Source organism: Camelus bactrianus, chromosome X (assembly GCF_048773025.1).
Source record: "Camelus bactrianus isolate YW-2024 breed Bactrian camel chromosome X, ASM4877302v1, whole genome shotgun sequence".
NCBI classification, from domain to species: domain Eukaryota; kingdom Metazoa; phylum Chordata; class Mammalia; order Artiodactyla; family Camelidae; genus Camelus; species Camelus bactrianus.
Window position 1 is genome coordinate 14,754,590 of NC_133575.1, and position 20,176 is coordinate 14,774,765.

Below are 20,176 nucleotides of genomic sequence, written 5' to 3' on the forward strand. Positions count from 1 at the left end.
TCACTGCTGACACTTCAGACCCTCTCTGGGTATCATATACTTGTGACTTTAAAAAAGCTCCATGGACTCTCCTCTGCACACTGAGAATGTACTGCTGTGACACTGCTGTGGGGACCAGAGAAAGCACCCGGTCATCCTTGGCCCCACCTACCAGTGCCTCCCTGTGCCTGATACATTACCAGGGCACAGGAAGAAATGGTTTGCAGTAAGACCCAGAGAATATGAGACCCACAAAGAACCTTCTCAGGAAGTAGCACAGCACGTAGGCTCTGCATTCGATGACATCTCAGCTTTGCTCTTTACTAGCTGGGTGATTTGGCCAAGTGACCCCAAGTAAAACTACAGCATGGTGGGTAAGAGGTGGGGCTTTAAGACATGACTGTTATTACACATTGTGGCTCTTTCCATTTTTAGCCATGGACACTGGGCAGGTGACCTCACCTAGATGAATCTTCCTGACTGTAAAATGGAGATAATATTACCTCCCTCTTAGGAGGAGGAGATTTCACAAACAGAGGAAATCAGTAAGCACTGCCTTGTTCAGTCCTCGTGACAACTCTATAAGGAGTGATATTATTAGGCCCATTTTGCAGATGAAATAATTGAGGCTTCGAGAGATGAAGTCATTCCCCAGGTCACCATTAAATGGGGCAGGGGGCTGAGAATCCAGCCCAGGGCTATATGACCCGCAGGCATGCTCTTAACCACTGCGAAGGGTCCCTCCTGCCAGATGGCGTCCGCAAGACAAACTATCTCTCAGTCATAAACCACAGAGAGTTTACAAAAGCACAGGGAACTGTAGTATGTTAACATTAAGGAAAAAAAAGTATCAAATTGCAGCTACAGTATGAGCTCAACCATGTTACAATATATACAGAAAGGGGAAAAGACTGGGAAGAGAGAAATTTATAGTGCTGATCTCTTGTAGGATTATGAGTGCATACATGTGTGTTTCCTTATTATTTTTCTGTACTCTCTATATGCGTATAAACTTTATTATAAAAAGGAAAGAAAGAAGGATACTCCAAGGGCCCCTCTGCATGGGAACAGGCCCCCCCACCAGATGGATCTGTTCTGCTCACAGATCTTACCACTCTTACCCCTGCTGCCAGTCCCTTCTAGCTCTCTCCCTCGATCCTTCCTTTTGATTCCTCCCTTCTCAGTCTTTGTATAAGTTAGGCTGGGGTCGGATGTGTGTTTACCTAATGAAGTTATTATTGAAACTCTGCCAATTAACCCTTCTTAACCTCAGGATCAGAGTAATATCTTATGCGTGAAACTGCCAACACCCCATGACCTGATTTTTCCCAGCCAAGCCTCAACAATGCCCACCCCCTGGATGTCTTCCTTCCTCTCTGTTGTTGGAACACTTTTCTAACCAATTTCCCATGAACCTCCACTTACTGAGGCCGTTCCCCCAGCGACCTTGCCTCAAACCACAGGGCCTCAAATAAAAAAAGACAATTACAAGTCATCATATTTTCCAAGATTACTGTTTAAAGAAAAAAAATCCTTAATGTTGTGTCAGATTTGGCATGTAGCAGACACATGAAATGCAACCGGCAGAGTGGAGGGGCACCGAGAGAGAAGGAATGGGAAGCACTGTGCTGACAGCCTTTGGAGACCAGGGTCGGGCCAAATGTGTGCTTGGATGGCAGAGGAAGGAGGCAGAGGTGTGACATTGTGCTGGGAGGCCTGGCAGCTGCGGAGGCAGGTGGGGCATTTTTGAAAGGAAGGAGCAGTTTGTGAGCTATCTGTCTTGCATCCACCACGCTTGATCGACGCTGGCCAGGTGCCGGCTTTGCTTAGCAGCAGAGGAGGTTTACCAGTTGTTGGTTTTTTTTTCCCCCCTTGACTGATTTCACCCTCTGGTTCCATCAAATTTAGCCTTCCTGCCTCCTTGGATGAGAAATGATGCCACGTTTTCCAGAGGATATGTCTTGCAAGATAATTCTGAACAAAAATCGGGGCCAGGGTTCCCTATAGCTCTAGACCACCCCCACCCTGCAAATGATTCATAAAGTATTCACATGAGCTGACAATGATTTTTTTTCTTTGAATGCCACAGGAAGATAGGGCAGTGAGGACAAAGCAGGCAGACTGGGGAAATCTATAGCAAAATGTGGCAATAAAAAAATTCATCATGGGAGTTCATGATTCTCAAATAAGAAGACGTAAACACAACATGTAATTGATTTTCCAGGTTAAGCAGTAGGTCAACATTTTCTCTATTTAGTTAACCAGCATTAACCAGCTCCTGAAGGTGCACAGACAGAAACATCCTTTCAACTCAGTCAAGTATTTTAAGTCATGAATTTTTTAGAGGCACTTGTTCTATTTATTCTCCTCCCTCCATAGTGAAAATAAAACACTCCAGCTTCAAGCTCAGGTGGCGTCATCCTGTTCCATTTACAGACTGATGCTAAGAACAGAGGACATTACAGCTCTGAGTGATCAAAGGGTCCCCTTTAAGCTGAGAAAACTGAGGCCAGAGGGGCCATGTTAACAGCTAGTTGGTAGCTAAAATGGGCCCAGGACTCACATCTCTCAGTGTCCAGACTGGAAATTCAGTAAAAAAGAGTCAACATAAAAATGTTCATAACAAAATCAATGGGCCAACATTTTCTGATTTCTGGGAGAGCAGAATGCCTTCCACGGTCCTCACAGGTGCAGAGCATCCAGGCCTGTGTGTGCCTGCGTGTGAATCTGCCTGTGGGTAGATCCGGCTTGGACAGAGAAGCAAACACCATTCTTCAAAGGCTATGTTAACTAGATTAGATTTCGTACCATTATTACTGGGAAGGAAATAGATCTGGATGTTCTGGAGTGAAGACAGCAAGAAGGCAAGTTGTGCTTCCAGCTGAAGCATTTCAGAAGTGACCCTGCCCTTTGTGCAGCAAGTCTGGCCAGTCCCAAATGAAGGAGCTTGTCAACTGGCTCAACTGTCCTCTCTGGCAGGAATTCTGATTTGCCACTTGGCCTCTTAAGCCCATTTGCCTTCATATCTCTGGCCCCAGACATGTGATTTGCTGAAAATAACCAGAGGAGAGTACTCCTAATGGCTGGGTACCCTTCAGGGGGGGAGGCGCTTTGTTAGAGGACTATGGTAAATTTCCCCAAAGCAAATTTTAGCTTGATTTTGAGCCCTGGGAAGCCCTACTCCAGGCATTTAAGTTCTCTGGAGGTGTCTCTCTGTGAGGCTGGAGAGTGGACACCAATGGACAGTTCCTGACCAAGGCCCTCATGGCTCTAGCAACACATGGAGGCCTCCACTCTGCCCTTTCCTCTCCTTCCCTGGGTGGATTGACAAGACCTTTGAAGAGTACATCTGGGGCTTTGCTCCTCTGCACCCTACAGAGTCCCCAGCCCATGAGATTCCCCAGGAGCTACCACAAAACCTGCTCTTGGCAGGCTCTCTCTCAAGCTTCCTCTCCTTAGCCTCTGGCCTGGTGGCTTACATCCATGGTGTCCCTCTTGGCTAGGCCCCTCCAGACTGCGGCCTACTGGGTAGCCACCCAGGCTTTGGTGTTTGGTTTTTCCCTACACTCTCAACTCACCCCCTTAGCTCACTCCTTCACTCCATCTACCCCACCCTGAAAGTGATGCCTTGACTCCATGCCCAGACCTCACATCTGGATGATGGATCTGGGCCCCGCTTTGTCTGGGAAGAGAAATCTGACAAGGGATCTGGCTTCCTCTTGCCCCTCCCATGACTCTTCCTCTTCTTTCAGACTATTACAGGAAGGAGCAGAAAGTAGGAGGGGAGGGAGAGGAGGGAGAGAAACTATACCTTGTCATTAAATGACCAAATGACAAGGGATTCCTGAGTGCCAACTAGGGTATCAAGCATGCTGCTAAGGACTGAACGTTTGTCCACTGAATGGACACAAAATTCTTACGTTGAAACTTAATCCCCCATGGGTGGCCTCTGGGAAGAGAGTAGGTCATGAGGATGGAGCCCTTGTGAATGAGATTAGTGCCATTATGAAAGAGACCCCAGAGAGCTCCCTCATCTCTTCTGTCACATAGGACACAGCAAGAAGACAGCTATCTATGAATCAGGAAGTGGGTCCTCACCAAATGCCAAATCTTGGACTTCCTAGCCTCCAGGACTGTGAGAAATAGATTTCTGTTGTTTATAAGCCATCTAGTCTACGGCATTTTGTTATACTAGCCTGAACTGACTAAGACACACACACTGTTAGACCCCATGAAGGAGAAACCTGGGACATGGGCTCAGCCTTCAAAGAGATGACAGTTCAGATGGCGTGATGAGAGAGAAGCACTTTAGGCAAGAGTAGACTGAATGAGGGGCTCAACCAGGAGAGCACAGGCTCTAAATACCAACAGAGAAGCAAGAAGGAGAGCCACCTGGGCCACTTCAGGGCAACTCAGCGGGGGCTCCGCCATTTGGTCAGACATGGGCAACACCAAAGTCTTGATGAGCCCCATCTCTGCATGTGAAATTACCCAGAAAATTAAATGTACAGACAAATAATGTCATAGGTGAATTTTATTCATAATGCTGCTTCTTATAAGCACATATTTCTTTCTTTTTGGAAGACTAAAAACAGGGAAAGAATTCATTGGGCATCTTCAGAAATTAGAAAGAATATTGGTTCTCAAAAGGCTGAAGGACATAACTAGGAACAAAGAAAATTTTGGCTGAGGACAGTTTTATAAACTGGATTGTCAGATGATAGGGGCTAAGGTCAGGGGCCTCCTAAGATCTTGGTAAAGAGAATGCAGTCAGAATTAAACCACAAAATTCAGCTACAGTGGATTAGCCATTATGGGAAAGAAGCAAGAGACGTCCTTTCCTGCAAAAGTTTGGAACTTACAAAACTCCTGCTGAGCAATCTTAAGGTTGGCACTCAATTGTAACAGAGACTGTGGGGAACCTACTTGACTGTACCATGATGTGTTGGAGATTGACAATGGACGGGAAGAGTCCCATCAGGCATGAAAATAGAGGAAAATGGTGAGTTGCGGAGGCCATGGGGGCAGCACTCTTGCAAACATCATTTGGGCTTAGCTGAACTCAACATACAGTTCCCTTGGCTCCCCTTTCCCTCAGTGCATGAGGGGGCCCCTAGCTCTACCTGCAACACCCTTCGTGAGAACAATTAGCTCCTCTTCTTTTCATTCCTTGCTCTCCCAGAAAGCACCAAGTAAATGCAGTTTCCTGTAGCATCTGGCTTCTAAGGAATCAGGCCCGCAGGGAGCAAATGCCCAGGGTAGGCAGACCCACCGCTCCACATGGGCTGACACTTTAGTTCTTATTGCGATCAGTAAACTGGCAGTCTGCTCCCTGGTAAGTCTCTGTGAGTTTGCAAATGGGACCCGGCATCAGTCACAGGCATCCTTCGAAATCTTTGAGGGCAGGTTTCTGTGTCCCTGAGGCTGAGAGGCAGACCCTCCACTAGAGCATTCACTAGGGAAATACCTCTGGGAATCTGAGCAATGCCCCAGTTCTCGGCACTATACAAACTCAAACTCAGAAGAGCCCCCCCAAATCAGTGCATACTAGTGCATTCTGGTGACCTGAACAGTTTCTCTTAAAAGAACTGGATCCTGAGACTTTCTTAAGATACCATCTTACAGAAACATCACCTTTCAGAATACCTCTTCTATATATTTTTTAATGACAGTAAGATATTGTTTCTGCTGTTCAGAGTCCAAGGTCCCCGTTTTGCTTCAGTCATGACAGAGCATGCGTGTTGCCTCATCAGCGCTGTTGGAATATTTAATCTTTCCATTCTGATATTCAGTTTTATTGTCAAGGCTCAAAATAAACAGGCAGCCATTGAATCTAGGTTCTCTCATAAATAGCTTACATAATTGCTCTAAAATCTGCACCAAGAGACCGACTGGTACTCTCCGGGAACATCTTGAGGAAAAGCCGCAGAGCCTCTGCTGCCCTGGTGAGAAGAAACGCACTGAGCGCCCTTGGAAAGAAAGACCTCCAGGAGTTCCGAAGGCCCCGCAGTAACCACTGGAATCCGTGCCCCAGCAGAAAAGACGCCAGCCTCATCAGGATGCTTTGGTGATGCTACTGATTCAAGAGGTCTGCTGTTGAATAAAGGCTGCTTGCTGCTGTCTACCCTAATAATCACAGATCGTCCTCTTTTCTGGGTGAATGACTGCAACCCCAGCCACTGGCAAGACAAGATGACATCTGCTGAAACCGATGGCAGAATAATGTTGCAGACGCTGTCAGCCCCATAGTGCATTTGTGTTAATGACGCTAATCATCTTTACACAGTCACCTCAGCACACCACAGCCCCGTCTCCAGTCACACTGTCACCAACACGCCGGGGGCAGCAATAAAGGCTCAAAAAACAACCAATGCAAAGCCGGCTGGTGGGTTTTACAGGCCAGAGGGGATGAAAAGGATGTAATACTCTGAATCTTCTAAAAGCTAAATGTCACATTATCCAATCACTCCTCAGCTGTAGGTATTACTTTGACAGGTGTAACTATTGTTTCCCTAAAATGGAGTTTTCTGCTGCTTAGGAACAGGGTTAAAAGACCTATCAAAGAGATGGTGGCTGCCCGTCTCGGGTGGGAAAGATGCCCATGGGCCCCAAAGAGCGTGCACGCCTCAGCGAGCAGGCCAGGACGAGCCTACTCATCACTGACAACTTCGCTCTCTCAGCGGGAGTCCTCCTGTAACACCTTACGTAACAGAGCAGAGCTTCCAGAAAAGTGTGCCGTGGAGTCTCTCACTTGAGTGAATTTATTGCCCCACTAAAACACAAGTGGGGACTTGAAGACAGGGTGCTACAATGTAGGCAACACAGGCTTCGCCCACGTGTTAAAAGAATAATCCAGATTTTACCTTAGCCTTCAAAATCACACCACCTCAATCGGCAGCAAGTGGGAGGCAAATGTCTAGCAGGATGGCATGATTGCTAAGACTCCTTGGCCAAAGGGAGGGGAGTCACTAGAAAGGAATTGGCATCCAAATGCTTCGGATGTGAACACCCTTAGCCAGGTTCGCAGAGACTGGGGAGAAGGGTGAAACGGGCAGTCTGGGTGACCCCCTGCAGCCCCAATCTAAGCCCACAAAGGCAGCCACCGTGTGTCCTCCTCACTTCCCATCCCCCGCACAGAGGCCAGCCCCAAGAAGGGACCCAATAAGTACAAAGTGAATGAATGAAAACACATAAAACATCACTGTCAGGGATCTGCTGATCCTGCCAAAACATGCAAAATGACATGAAGATTATGTCATCCTGTGCTCACTTGTCTCTACAAATATATATTATAAAGCACTAGATTCTCTGAACCTAAACTTAATTCCTAGAAAGAATAACAGATGTGGAACAGAACATCCTTTAGTTAAACAATACAAGCAAGCAAGCTATCAAAAAGCCTCAGAGGTGTGGCCCCTAGCTTCAAACCAATCTAAGGATCTACAGGCCATAGTCTTGGTTGGTACCAACACCATCGAGTTTCTTGAACAACCATATTCATTCATCCAAGCAGTGTACACACCAGCAATGCTGTTTAGTATCCTTGGCAACCGATCCACCAGTACTGTAGCTACCTTTCCCAAGCCTCAGCTCCGCAGGAATGGTGGTGGGTCAAGGAGGTGCTATGTGGGATGCAGGCCATCCACTTACCAATAGAGCACCCAGTGATTCTTGCCATTTCTTTGGGTGCTTAAACGTTTCAGGTACTGCGCCAAGTGCTTTATACACATTACCTTGTTTATGCATGCCACAACTCTAGAATAAGGCTCAGTGATGAGGAAACTGAGGCTTGTGGAAGTTAACAGACTGGTTCACACATACCAGGTACAGGGCAGTCAAGGGCTCAGAACCCAGGTCCAGCAAAATAAAATGCCGGGGCTTTTAGACAGTGAATGTCCCCACTCCACATCCCAAGCCCTATCATGGAAGCCACAATTCTGACAGCGTGCAGTGCACTGAAGTCAAAGCCACGAAGACTTACATTCCCCTCCTTTTCAAAGTCGGGTGGCAGTAACTTCACGAAGTTATCGGGGAACACTCCTCGTCTGCCGTTGAGCTCGCCTTCCCACCAGCCAACGTCGATGCAGTCCTAGGAAACAGGAGAGAGCAGAGAGTGAGAAACAGGGCGAGCACCCCACAGAGAGAATGGAGGCCCTTTCCTTGAGGCTGCTATCAGTGCGACGATGGTTACTAACACTAAATCAGCACAGATCCCAAAGTCGGATGGGAAAACAAAAGCTTAAGTGTGCTAGAGCGGCTGGCTGGGACTCAGCCCGGTGCTGCGTTTAGAGGCCCTGGATTAATACGATCCTTTTTTTTTTTTTTCTTTAAAGATAGGAGGGTATGTATTTTCTTCATTTTAATTTTACTGAAATAAAATTATTTCATTAACTGCAAAAGTGGTTTCGAAAACATCACATGCACAAATGTTCTCTTTGATTAGCCTGTCACAAAGCTTGTCGGAATTAAGAAAGGCTTGGTGACAGTCAGCCAAGTGTAAGAAAAATCACACCCTACGCAAGCTCATTAATGTACTCCCTCCTTTCCGCGCTGAGGGGGCACAGTTGTCAGCATGAAAAGCCCTTCCCCCACTGTAACGAACTCCATGTTTGCTCACTACATGAATGGATACATCTATTCATTCTTCCAGATCAAACCTGTTTCCCTTTGAATAATCCCTATTCTGTGCATCCACTTGTCAATCATGTACTGAGCACCAACTCTGTGCCAAGCGTTAGGGAGACAGCGAGGGCTCAGGCTTTGCAGGTTTCCATCCTGAGCCTAATAGCCTCCCAGGCACTCAACCTCAGGCCACAGAACTACTTCTGTTTTTCCCTACATCCAACTGGTTGGAAGCCTGATTTGCTCTAGTTTGATGAGATCTCTTGCGTTTGTCCTCTGGGTCCAATGCCACTTCTACCGCCCCAATCCAAGATTCACCTGGCTTGCCATAAACCTACCCACTTGGGTATTTCTGCCTTCCTGGTCTGTGTACAATATACACACCACTGTCAAGTACACGTCCTTGTGTAAAAACCCAATTCTCAGACTAAGATCGACAACTTCCAGCTAAAGCCCAAAATGAGCAAAGGCTTTCCCCCAAATGCCAGAAACACCGAGGACTTTTAAAAATAAATGCTCAAGAAAGTAAGGAGATTCCTGCTCAGGGCCCATGGAGACACACTCAGGGTCCTCCACAGGACCAGGGGGGTTGGGGAAGGGGCCAGGAGGGCTCAAGCAGCAGGGGCGCAGCTGGCCTAGGGCCTGGCAAGAAGCCCCCAGAGGACCATGGCTTATGTGAGTCACGTGCGCCTTACGAGAGCCTCCATTCCAACAAGATGAGAAACACTTCTGAAGTTTTCACCTTTATTCCCCCAGCCCAGTGCACAAGGCCCAATATAATAAATATTCATCAAATCAATGAAGACTCTTTCTAACCCTGAGTTCTGTGTTTTCCTGTAGTCCAAGACTAGGATTCCTGCAGGACAAGACAGCCTCCATCTACCTCAGCTTGTGATGGTTCTCCATAAGTCAATCATGAGAAGTAAACACTCGCCGCCTTCTCTTCCCTAGTGGTATCTGTTACAAGGACAGACTGACCCTTTAGAGAGAACGTGGGTTTGGGAAATGGGCCCCCACTCAAAGACTATAAATTCTAGTCCCAACCAACACCAAAAACCAAAGACACTTGAAGCATCAAGTTCAGATCTACTCAGAACAAAACAAGGTTCAAAAGACTAACAACATGAAAGAATGCTTATCTTTCTTGGAAAATGACAATGAGAAGCCCAGGTAACTAATCAGGTCCTGCCCAGGTCACATCACCCCCTAAACAATCTAGCATCAGTCCCTAAAGAAGGGAGTCACAAACAAGGGTGGTGGTGGCAGAATCTGATGCTTTCTGAGGTTCTTCCAACTCTGAGAAACTGTTATGTCATCAACGATACCAGAAAAATCTTAGGACAGAGTAGGGGGTGGAATTTCTTCACTCCTAATCCTTAGACATTAAGTCTTTCAATCCAGAGCCTCTGTTTCTGAAGAAATGTCTGGCATATTGTTTTTTTTTTTTTTCCTTCTCTTTCTCTGGACAAGTCCTTCTCATCTTCAAAACCCAACTTGAAAGTCACCTTTAGGCAAATGACTATAATGAAAGCGTTCTCTTTCCTCTAACACTCAGAACTGTGTTAATTTGCACTTCACGATATTTTATTCAACAAACCTCTAATAAATGCAAACTATATTTAAGTTCATTCTGTAGGCACCAAACATTAAACATGCAAAAGAACACGATCCCTAATTCCAGGTAGCTTAGAGATTTGTGTGAAACACACACGTGCGCATGCACGCACACACACGATATCCAACGTTCTTTTTTGGTAACAGGTATCAACCATGAGCTCTGGTACCAAAGAAGAGAGAATCATTAACAATGTTTCAAATAATCTTAAATCTTTTCACATGTGAACCATTGGCTTATGTGAGGACTGGACTTCTCTCCACATTCATTTCAGACCATCAGATAATAGAATTCTGTCCAGAAAAGGCAGTCAAATACTGTTTAGCACTACATTTCTTTTAAAGGCTGTCTTTCAAACTTGCTAAATGGTGCAAATCCATTAGCTTTATGCAAACAGTCACCCAGGAACCACTGTCATAAAGCCTTCTGCTTCGTATGTGAGAAAAACAATAAAGAAAAATTTAATAAGCGAAAGCATATCCAGAATAACTTTAGAACTTATGCACGCCTACAGGGGAAAACAGTGAATGTGACATTATGTTATACCTCCCATCAGTGGCAAATAGCTCAGATCGCTCATCTAGATTCTGCTTTTTAAGGAAAACATTAATAGCGCTGATCATTGAGTACTTCGAGGTAAGAGAGGCAAAGCATGAAGGCAGAACACAGTATGTCTAATTGTTCTACTTGGTATAAGAACAAATACGAGGCTCATGGATAAGGTTACACATTCAAAAAAGAAGACTGCCAGTGTGCCTTAGAAAACCAAGAAAAGTGAGAAGCGAGTCCACTGCAGGACAGAAAACAGCCACAGGGTCAAGATGCCCAGAGTGAGATAGAGATTTAGAGAACTGAGACTTTTTTCCCCCTAGCAATAGAAGCTAATTTAAGGGAAACAGGAAAAGTTTTGACAGCAAAATGAGAAGTGAAAATAAGTCCACTTCAACAAATCAGACAAAAGAACTAGGCTTTTGGTGGCAGTGATGAAGAGAGAATTATTTGCACGAGGGCTCTGCTTCCAGAAGTGGAAAAGAGCAGCAAATTCAATGTATTTACTGAGGACCTAAAACATGCAGGAGAGGAGAGGAATTCAGGGGGAAAAAGAAAATCATCATGTCCTTATGGGGCTCCCAAGCTCAGAGCCCGGCGGGAAAGGCAGACACAGTGAGTCAACACAGCACAGAAACACGGGCAGGAGTCTGGGCCGGATTAAAAACAAGCAGGACCAAGAGAAATCAGGCGGCCTGGAAGAAGAGAACGAGGGCAAGAATTCAGGTCATGAGAAAGGTCAAGGGCGGGATCACCAAGTGTGAAAGAAGGGAAGACGTAGAGTGGGAAGCTGGGGTCATGGAAGACAATATTCAAGAATTGGCACTTAGAGTGAAGGCAATGTGCTTGGCTCCCCGGAGGCTCCCAACCAAGCTCTACTGAAGAGTGTCATGAGGGGTGAGGCAAGATGACACCCACTCATGAGACCAGAATGTCATCAAGGTGTGGTGGATGTCCCCAAGGAGGATGGCAAGGAGTGAAGGCAGGACAATGAGGCCGTAGCTGACCACTAAGGAGAGAGGCAGTGTGGCCAAAATACTGGAAGATTTTAGGGTGACCATATAATCTATTTCTAAACCTGGGGCACCATTAATAATTATATCAGGACCACAGGCATAACCCAAGATGATGGCCACCCTAGTGGATTTTGAGACTCTAGTAAGGATGAGAAAATGGCAGTATTGGCAGGTGAGGGGATGCCCTTTACACGAGGCAGGAGTCTGCAGCGAGAAAGAGTAAAAGATCAGCATGTAGAAGAAAATTTCCAGAACACTGATAATTAGAAATAAGATCTATTCACATGAAAGCAGATGAAAGTAGACCCTGACATTCATCAAGAGTCACAGCGTGTGGAAAGAATTCTATTTCTGACACAGAATGTTCACTCTTCTATGATCAAGTCCTCTAAATGGTCAAAATGGTTTCTCTCTGCCTCATCACCAGGCAGATATTAGAGTAAAATATGGAATTTTTCCTTATAAAATACAAACGATAACTTTCTTTTTAAGGAATGAATAAATAGAGCCTTAAGTGTACTGTACTCCAACCTCTATGTTCTGCAAGATATCTCAGAGAGAGGAGGAAGCGAGCAAACTTGGGTCATCTGATACTTAAGTGGTCCACTGGTAATAAAAACTCTGGGTCTTAGTTTCTTGATTCAAAGGAAAAGATGTTTGAGGTGTGAAGAGCAACACAACTGCTGGTGGTGGTTGTCATCATTACTAGGGGCTGGGCCCGGAGACCTCGAGGGGTAATGAGGCTGGAGAAGCGTCTTAATTAAGCACACATGCATTTGTCATGTGACTCAGCGCCATCCTCCTGCGAACCGCCCCCCCTCCTTGGGCAGCAGCTCACTCACTTGGAGGGCCCAGGGAGGGATGCTCAGGCCCCAGGGTGTGTCTGAGGAGGGAGGCCTGGCCCAGACCTCAACGTCATGCCTTAGTCAGCTTCCTCCTGCCAGAGGGGCCCTGGGGAATGCGGCCCAGTGAGCTCTGCCGTGTCTGCCTCTCATTTAGGCACTTCCAATCTTTAGAAAAGACACACTTGCCACCTGGCTTGTAAATTGTAAAACCTGGCTACAACCTCATCTTGGGCTCTATGCTGTCAAGAGTGCAAAGCAACATCTTAGACCAGTGTTTCTCAAAGCTGGCCGCGCATTTAACATCACTTGGGGCTATACCCCATACCAATAAAATTGTAATTCCTGGGGGTTGAGACCAAGAAATCAGTGCTTTTTAAAGGTCCCTAGGTCCTTCCAATGTGCAGGCTGAGAATTAATGATTTAGATCAGTGCTTCTCAAATGCTAATGTGCATACTATCCACTTGGGGATCTTGTGAAAATGCCGATACAGATTCAACAGGTCCGGGGCTGATCTGAGATTCAGCATTTCTAACAGGCTCCCAGATGATGCCAATGCTGCTAGTCCACACTTTGAGTAGCAAGGTTCTCAAAAATGGTAAGCTCCTTGAGGGAACCCTCCTACACTGCTGGTGGGAATGCAGTTTGGTGCAGCCACTATGGAAAACAGTGTGGAGATTCCTCAAAAGACTAGGAATAGACTTACCATATGACCCAGGAATCCCACTCCTGGGCTTGTATCCAGAAGGAAATCTACTTCAGGATGACACCTGCACCCCAATGTTCATAGCAGCACTATTTACAATAGCCAAAACATGGAAACAGCCTAAATGTCCATCAACAGGTGACTGGATAAAGAAGATGTGGTATATTTATACAATGGAATACTACTCAGCCATAAAAACCGACAACATAATGCCATTTGCAGCAACATGGATGCTCCTGGAGAATGTCATTCTAAGTGAAGTAAGCCAGAAAGAGAAAGAAAAATACCATATGAGATCGCTCATATGTGGAATCTAAAAAACAAAAACACAAACAAACAAACAAAAACAAAGCGTAAATAAAGGACAGAAATAGACTCACAGAGAATATAGACTTGTGGTTACCAGAGGGGTGGAGGGTGGGAAGGGATAGACTGGGATTTCAAAATTGTAGAATAGACTACACTGTATAGCACAGGGAAATATACACAAAATGTTATGATAACTCACAGAGAAAAAAATGTGACAATGAGTTTGTATATGTCCATGAATAACTGAAAAATTGTGCTGAACACTGGAATTTGACACAACATTGTAAAATGATTATAAATCAATAAAAAATGTTAAAAAAAATGGTAAGCTCCTTGAAAACAAGAAATCTTATTTTTATACCTCTGTACCCACCAAACACCTAGCACAGTGCCTGGCAAGTACGGGTTATGAATAAATATTGGCTGAATGGGTGACGTGATGGATGGCCCAATCTCCCCCCAGGCTGCTAATCTACTTCTCTCAATTTTCAAACATTAGAAGTCAAGTCAAGTTGAAGGAGGAAGAGGCAGGTCTAGATTAGCTATCCAAGAAACCTTCACCTGTACAACCAGGTTTATTGGTTGGTCTGTACTGAATTTATTAATTTGTTCATATTTGTGGTAACAACTTAAAAGTACCTTCAAAAGGGAGGCCACATTTTCTCAGACATCATAAGTGCCCTATTTGAGTTCGGACAGGAATATATAGCTCAGAAATCAACACATCAAAACAAAAAAATGGACAGATGAAAATGGCTTCACCTGCTGGTCCAAATGAAAAAGAAAGGCACTCTGCCTGGCCACTTCTCCTAGTGGTTAGCTGTCCCCACACTCCCTAGTACCAATTTCCCAAAAATTATCCAGCGTGGCTGTTTTTCACGATCTTCTCTGATGACCGAAACAGTATTAGAGGAGAAAGTGAGTGTTGTAAGACTTCAGTGTGGCTGTCAAGTGAGCCCCTGAGTGCCCCAAGGGGGTCTCACACCCTCAGCATCCCACCAGCAATATGAAAAGTGCTGTTTAATATTTCCTAATGAACGCCTTTTGCATGGAGCTTCGGGGGGCTGCTGAGAGAAAGCTTCATGGAACCCGGAGCCCAGGAGCACTCAGTTCTGCCTCTGCTTGTTAACGCCTCCCCAAGAGATGCAATTATTCTGCACGGCTGGGATTTCTGCTCAGAATTTCCAACATCCCATAAGTCAGTTACTAGAGCAGGCTCTTCAATGTCACGGTTTATGAGGTAACAGGAAAAACGAGAACTACAGTCTATCGCAATGTCACAAGAAATGCCTGGAAGATCATAGTTAATGAGGGGAGCCGAGGAGACCGTCCCAGGGACGAACCCACTCAACAAAATGTCACAGCGCAAACATCCACATCCCAGGGCGGGTGAGGGTGAGATTTAGGTGGCCATTCACTGTTCTGCGGTACTGGGAAGGCATGACCTCAAAGAGATCATCTACTGACCGTATTGGGCGAGAGCTTACAGGCTCTGCTGTACTAACTTCTGACTTTTTCATTTTACATGTTGAATAGCTGGTAACAAAAAATTGGATGAGTAACACACAAAAAGCAGTAATCAAGCTTCCTCTTGGTCATGTCAATATTAATTGAAACACGTACTGATGCTTGCAAACTGTGCTCAGAAATGAAGCCATGTCTTCTACAAGCTACCCATACCATACCTCATGTTCTCCTGCTTCTTCATACACCTGGTAATGTGTGGCTGTATATCCTCAGTGACCGTGCATGCTACGCTGTAGAGGGACTGGATTTTGCTGTCTTCCTTACAAGAGTGTGGCGCTTCGTTCAGGTGGGCATGTCACTTGCAGATCAGCCTGCCCAGTCACAGCCTGGTTTCAGGCTTCATTAGGATGGGTCTAGGGTATTGTTATGGCTGACTGTTCTGGGTTCTCAATTGGATGCCAAGTGTGTTCAGCAAACTTTTTCTATTCTGCTTGGCCAGAACTCCAACATCTCCATTCACTGGTGACCTCCGGGATATCTCCTCAGCTCACAGCCCACCCACATGCCCCCTGCCCCCCAGATTCATTTTCTGCTGGGCCTGGTGGAGTCTTGCCCTGTTGATACACAGCTTAGTATTTGGCCAAAGATTCCAGGGAGCCCTATATATAGACTTCTGGAGCTCTCTCTTTGCACAGCTTGCTCCTCTGCAATTCCCTACCCTGAAAAAGTCCATCCACCTCAGCAGCCCTGAGGTACCATCCCTGTTTCCTCTATCCAACAAGCCTTCTGCTCTCTGTTTGGGCTCCAGTGCCCTGTGCTGCAATTTAGAAAGTGCCCCCAGGCAAAAAGCCAGGGTTTACGTGGAACTCACTTTACACCCCCCTTCTCTCAATGCTCTGCATTGTCCAATGTCTAAAAACAGCTGGTTCATGTATTTTGTCCAATTTTAAAGTTGTCCATGGCAGGAGGGTAAGTCTAATAACCTGTACTCCAACATGGCCGCAACCAGAAGGGATATTCTCACTTTAAAAGAGTATGTCTTTAATTAGAGTGAATTTATTTTATGCTAGATGTAATAGGACTTTCAGCTCTCTTTAAAAGTCTGAGCTATTTCAAGGTCTAATTCCCAAAAGAAGTCCTAGAGAAAGAATTTCTGAAATAAAGATACATACAAGCGTTTTTAATTATCTTGGAGTTTCCTTTACTCGTCATATATACCTTTCTCTACCAAGGAAGGTGGAGAATTCCCGAAGGAAAAGTAGAGTCAGTGTTAAACATCTTTATATGGAAAAGTTAAATATATGCATTTAAGTTAGTGCCACCCAATCTTTTCCAGGTAACAGCACACACATAAAATGATAATGCTTTGATGACAGGTGGCCGGAGGCCTAACATTGTTGGAGGCCATCAATCCAGAGTAGGGGTTCCACCCACCTAAGGCCCTTCACATCCACCCAGGAGAGCTGCGGGGGGGGGGGGGTGTCACTCTCCTATACTCCTATAACCCAATCAGAGCACATGGGTTAGGAAATGTTACAGAAGTAACCTCTGAGTCCAGATGTCACTAAGAAATGAGAAAAAAGCTGAAACCAAATCTCAGTTCCCAGAAAGAGAACAGAGCTTTCACAGGCATTATGAGAGGCAGGCAGACAGGAATCAGGAAGGCCTGAGGGGATTTTCACAGGAGACAACCCAGAGCAGAAGCCCCAAAGGCCCCAGTGCTCACAGCTTATTTCCCTCCCAGAAAAAGATGCTGCTACCTGGAGCCTCGCCAGAGAACAGCACCCAACAGATGCTGCCATACTGGCCCAACTCCAGGGTCACCATTTACACTGGACGTCTCCTGGAGCTGGGGACATGGCTGTATAGTTTGTCACAACAACTATACAAGAATTGCTTACTGATTTCATTCTTTCATTTGCAGCTTATACAATCTGAAGTCTCAGGAAATGTTTATACTTTTAGCCTTTTTTCTAACAGTAGAATGAAAGACTTTATACCCCCATAAATCTATTTCAAAAATCAGTAATCATGTGAAAAGGAGGTGTTTGCAGGGAGGGCCTTTCCTGTGTACTTGTAATCTGGCTCTAAGAATGATCAGAGACGTGAACATGTGAGGGCACATGAATAAGTCATATACAAAATGTCAATCACCAAGGTAGCATTTTTGCATTTTTGGGGTCCTTTTAAATATAATCAAGTAGGTGAAATTATGTAACAATATGTTTTCATAGAAACTTCTCACTTTTGACTTGTTACGTCATTTATGTTGAGAAGATCACTTAATACTTTATTTTAGAAGCTGTTTCTAATGGCGCCTTCAGCTCATCCAAAGCTTATGGCTAATTGCATAATTTACTTCTCAAGGCTGTGCATCCTACAGCTGAGTGTTCATCTTCATTTATGTTTAGAGAACTATATTGATCCTGCATCCAAATACATGCTCTTCTTCCATTAAAAGGAGAGTAGATATAATAACAAATCATTTTCCTTCATTACAAAGACACTGGCATTTATAAAGCATCTTTCATTATGTTTTAAGAGATGTTCTTAGCTCCTATACCATGTCTAGGAGACACATGAAGGCTGTAAGCGTGAAGGCAGGGGAGTATCTTCATTTCGCAAATAAGCACTGTAAGGAATAAGAAGTGAAGGGCACAGCCTTGGTCATTATGAAGAACATCCGAGTCAGCTGCAGCAGCTACTGGTCAGTTCTTACCTTCTATCTTCCCTTTTCACGAAACAAATCTACATTTCTTTTAAGACTATTAGGAAAATTTATTCCTTGGCATAAAAATTTGTTTGGAGTCTCTTCCTCTAGACACAGTAAATTTAGCTTCCAGGCCTGGGCAGTGGGCGAAATATACAATTCCCAGGTCAAATCCTGGTCCTCAGGCCGCTCAGCTGAGTCCAGGCCTGACTGATGGAGTGAGGCTACATTTGTTCACCACCTTGGGGAAGAGGGGGTTCAGGGGTACAGAGGTGGGGTGCAGGGAAAGGCTCTGCTGGGGGGGGGGGAGTTCACGGTCTTGTATTACAAAGTATATTCCCAGGAAGACTCAGAACAAAACCAAGGTCCTTGAAATTCATGCAATTACGTATCAAGCAATTATTTACTGAACACCAGGGCTCAGCTGGCCTTGTAAGAAACACAGATCAACCAACCACATTCTCTCAACAGTATCTTTGCAGAGCAAAAGTTTTTAATTTTGCCAAGGTCCGATGCAGTAGGTTTTTCTTTCATGGATTGTGCTTTTGGTGGTATGTCTAACAACTCTCTTCTCTTATGTTTTTATAAATAACTTTTTAATGTCTTATGTTTTATATGCAGCTCTGTGGTCCATTTTGAGTTCATTTTTGCATAATGTGTTAGGTTTAGGTTAGGGTTCTTTTTTTTTTTTTGCCTATCGATGTTCAGTTGTACCAACACCAGTTCCTGAAAAGATTATCCTTTCTTAAATTTTCTTTGAACCTTTGTTGAAAATTAATTGGCTGTATTTTTATAGGTCTGTTTCTAGACATTCTATTTCAAGGGCCAGCAAACTACAGTCCATGGGCCAAATCTGGCCTGCCACCTATTTCTGTACAGTCTTCACGCTAAGAAGTTTTTACATTTTCAACTGCTTTTTAAAAATCGAAAGAATAATATTTCAAGGAATATGAAAATGACAGGAAATTCACATTTAAGTGTCCATAAATAAAGTTTTATTGGAACTCAGCCACACCCATTCATTTCTACCAATGACTGCTTTTGCATAGTTGAGATAGATCCTGTATAGCCCATAAAACCTAAAACATTTACTCTCTGGCCCTTTACAGAAAAAGTTTGCTAAGCCCTGGTCTAGGATAGGAGGATGCTTATATACATCCATGTAGAATCTCAGGGGTTCTCTGAATGCCACTATAAAAGAAATACTGTAAGGACAGAAGCTTTAAATAGAACCTCTGAAAGCCCTGAGGAAGACAGAAAAGGAATGCATTTAATAGCCAGCTATCCTTTCCAACTAGGACTCAAATATAAAAGCCCTAAGTAAAACTATTCTTAAAAGGATGAATTTTACTGCACTATGTAGTTAACTATAAAATGGGGGAAATTTTAAGTCTAAAATGTATTTATTTTTAATGACATTTTCTTAAATATCTCTGTGAGTCATAAACTAAGAAAAAACAGTTGTAATGTGAAAGATGACAGGTTAATGTCATGAATATATGGTATTTTTATTAAAATCAATTGGAAAATGACACATAAATTTTTCAACTTGAATCATTTTTTTAAAAGGCAAACACCTAACAGATTAGCAGAGATTAGAAAGAATGATAATATCCAGGGATGACAAGAATAGGGAAACATTCTCATACAATCCTGGGGGGAGACTAAATTGGCACAATCTTTCAGAACATCATTTAAATGCCTTTAAAAGACACTGAGGCAGCAATGCATTTAGCAATTATCATCAGGAAATAGTAACAACTGCTGACATTTATACAGAATATACTATAAGCCAGGCATTGTAAGTGCTTTACCTCCTTTAACTCATTTAATCTTTACAACACCAGGAGGTAGGTACTGTTATCCCCATTTCACAGATGTGGAAACCAAGGCACAGAGAGAATGAGCAGCCCACCCAAGGCTACACAAGTAGTAGAAAGTGGCAGAAATAATTATGTGTACATGGATTTACAAACAAGGTGATGACTACATGCAACATGGTCTAAAATGCAGAAAAATTAGAAACAAGCAAAACATAAAAGAGGATTGCAGTGCTCCATTCATTAGGATGCTAAGGAGCCATTTAACCATGCTGACAAAGCTAGGCATGATATATCTTGGACAAAGAGGATTACAAGAGTGCATATGATATGATCTTATTTTTACTTCAAACTATAATTGTGTGTGTGTGTAAAAAGTCTGGAAGAATATACCTCAAATATTAAGAGCAGTATCTGAAGGTGGTGAGGTTATGGGTGATTTTGACTTTACTTTGTATCTCTATTTATCTGCTTTCTTCTCATTCATTCTCCAAGAATAAGTATTACTTACATAATTTTCAAGTATTACTTAAAAGTGTA

General features: G+C 44.2%; 1 protein-coding gene across 5 annotated transcripts in view; it reads right to left on the reverse strand.

The window, feature by feature from the left end:
• SH3KBP1 (SH3 domain containing kinase binding protein 1) overlaps window positions 1-20,176 on the reverse strand; it is a 298,864-nt gene that overhangs the window by 51,819 nt on the left and 226,869 nt on the right. For all 5 annotated transcript variants that reach the window (XM_074359924.1, XM_074359925.1, XM_045516323.2 and 2 more), the window contains one exon: window positions 7,961-8,068. In XM_074359924.1, the coding sequence (XP_074216025.1) occupies window positions 7,961-8,068 (108 nt within the window). The remainder of the gene's footprint in view (window positions 1-7,960; window positions 8,069-20,176) is intronic.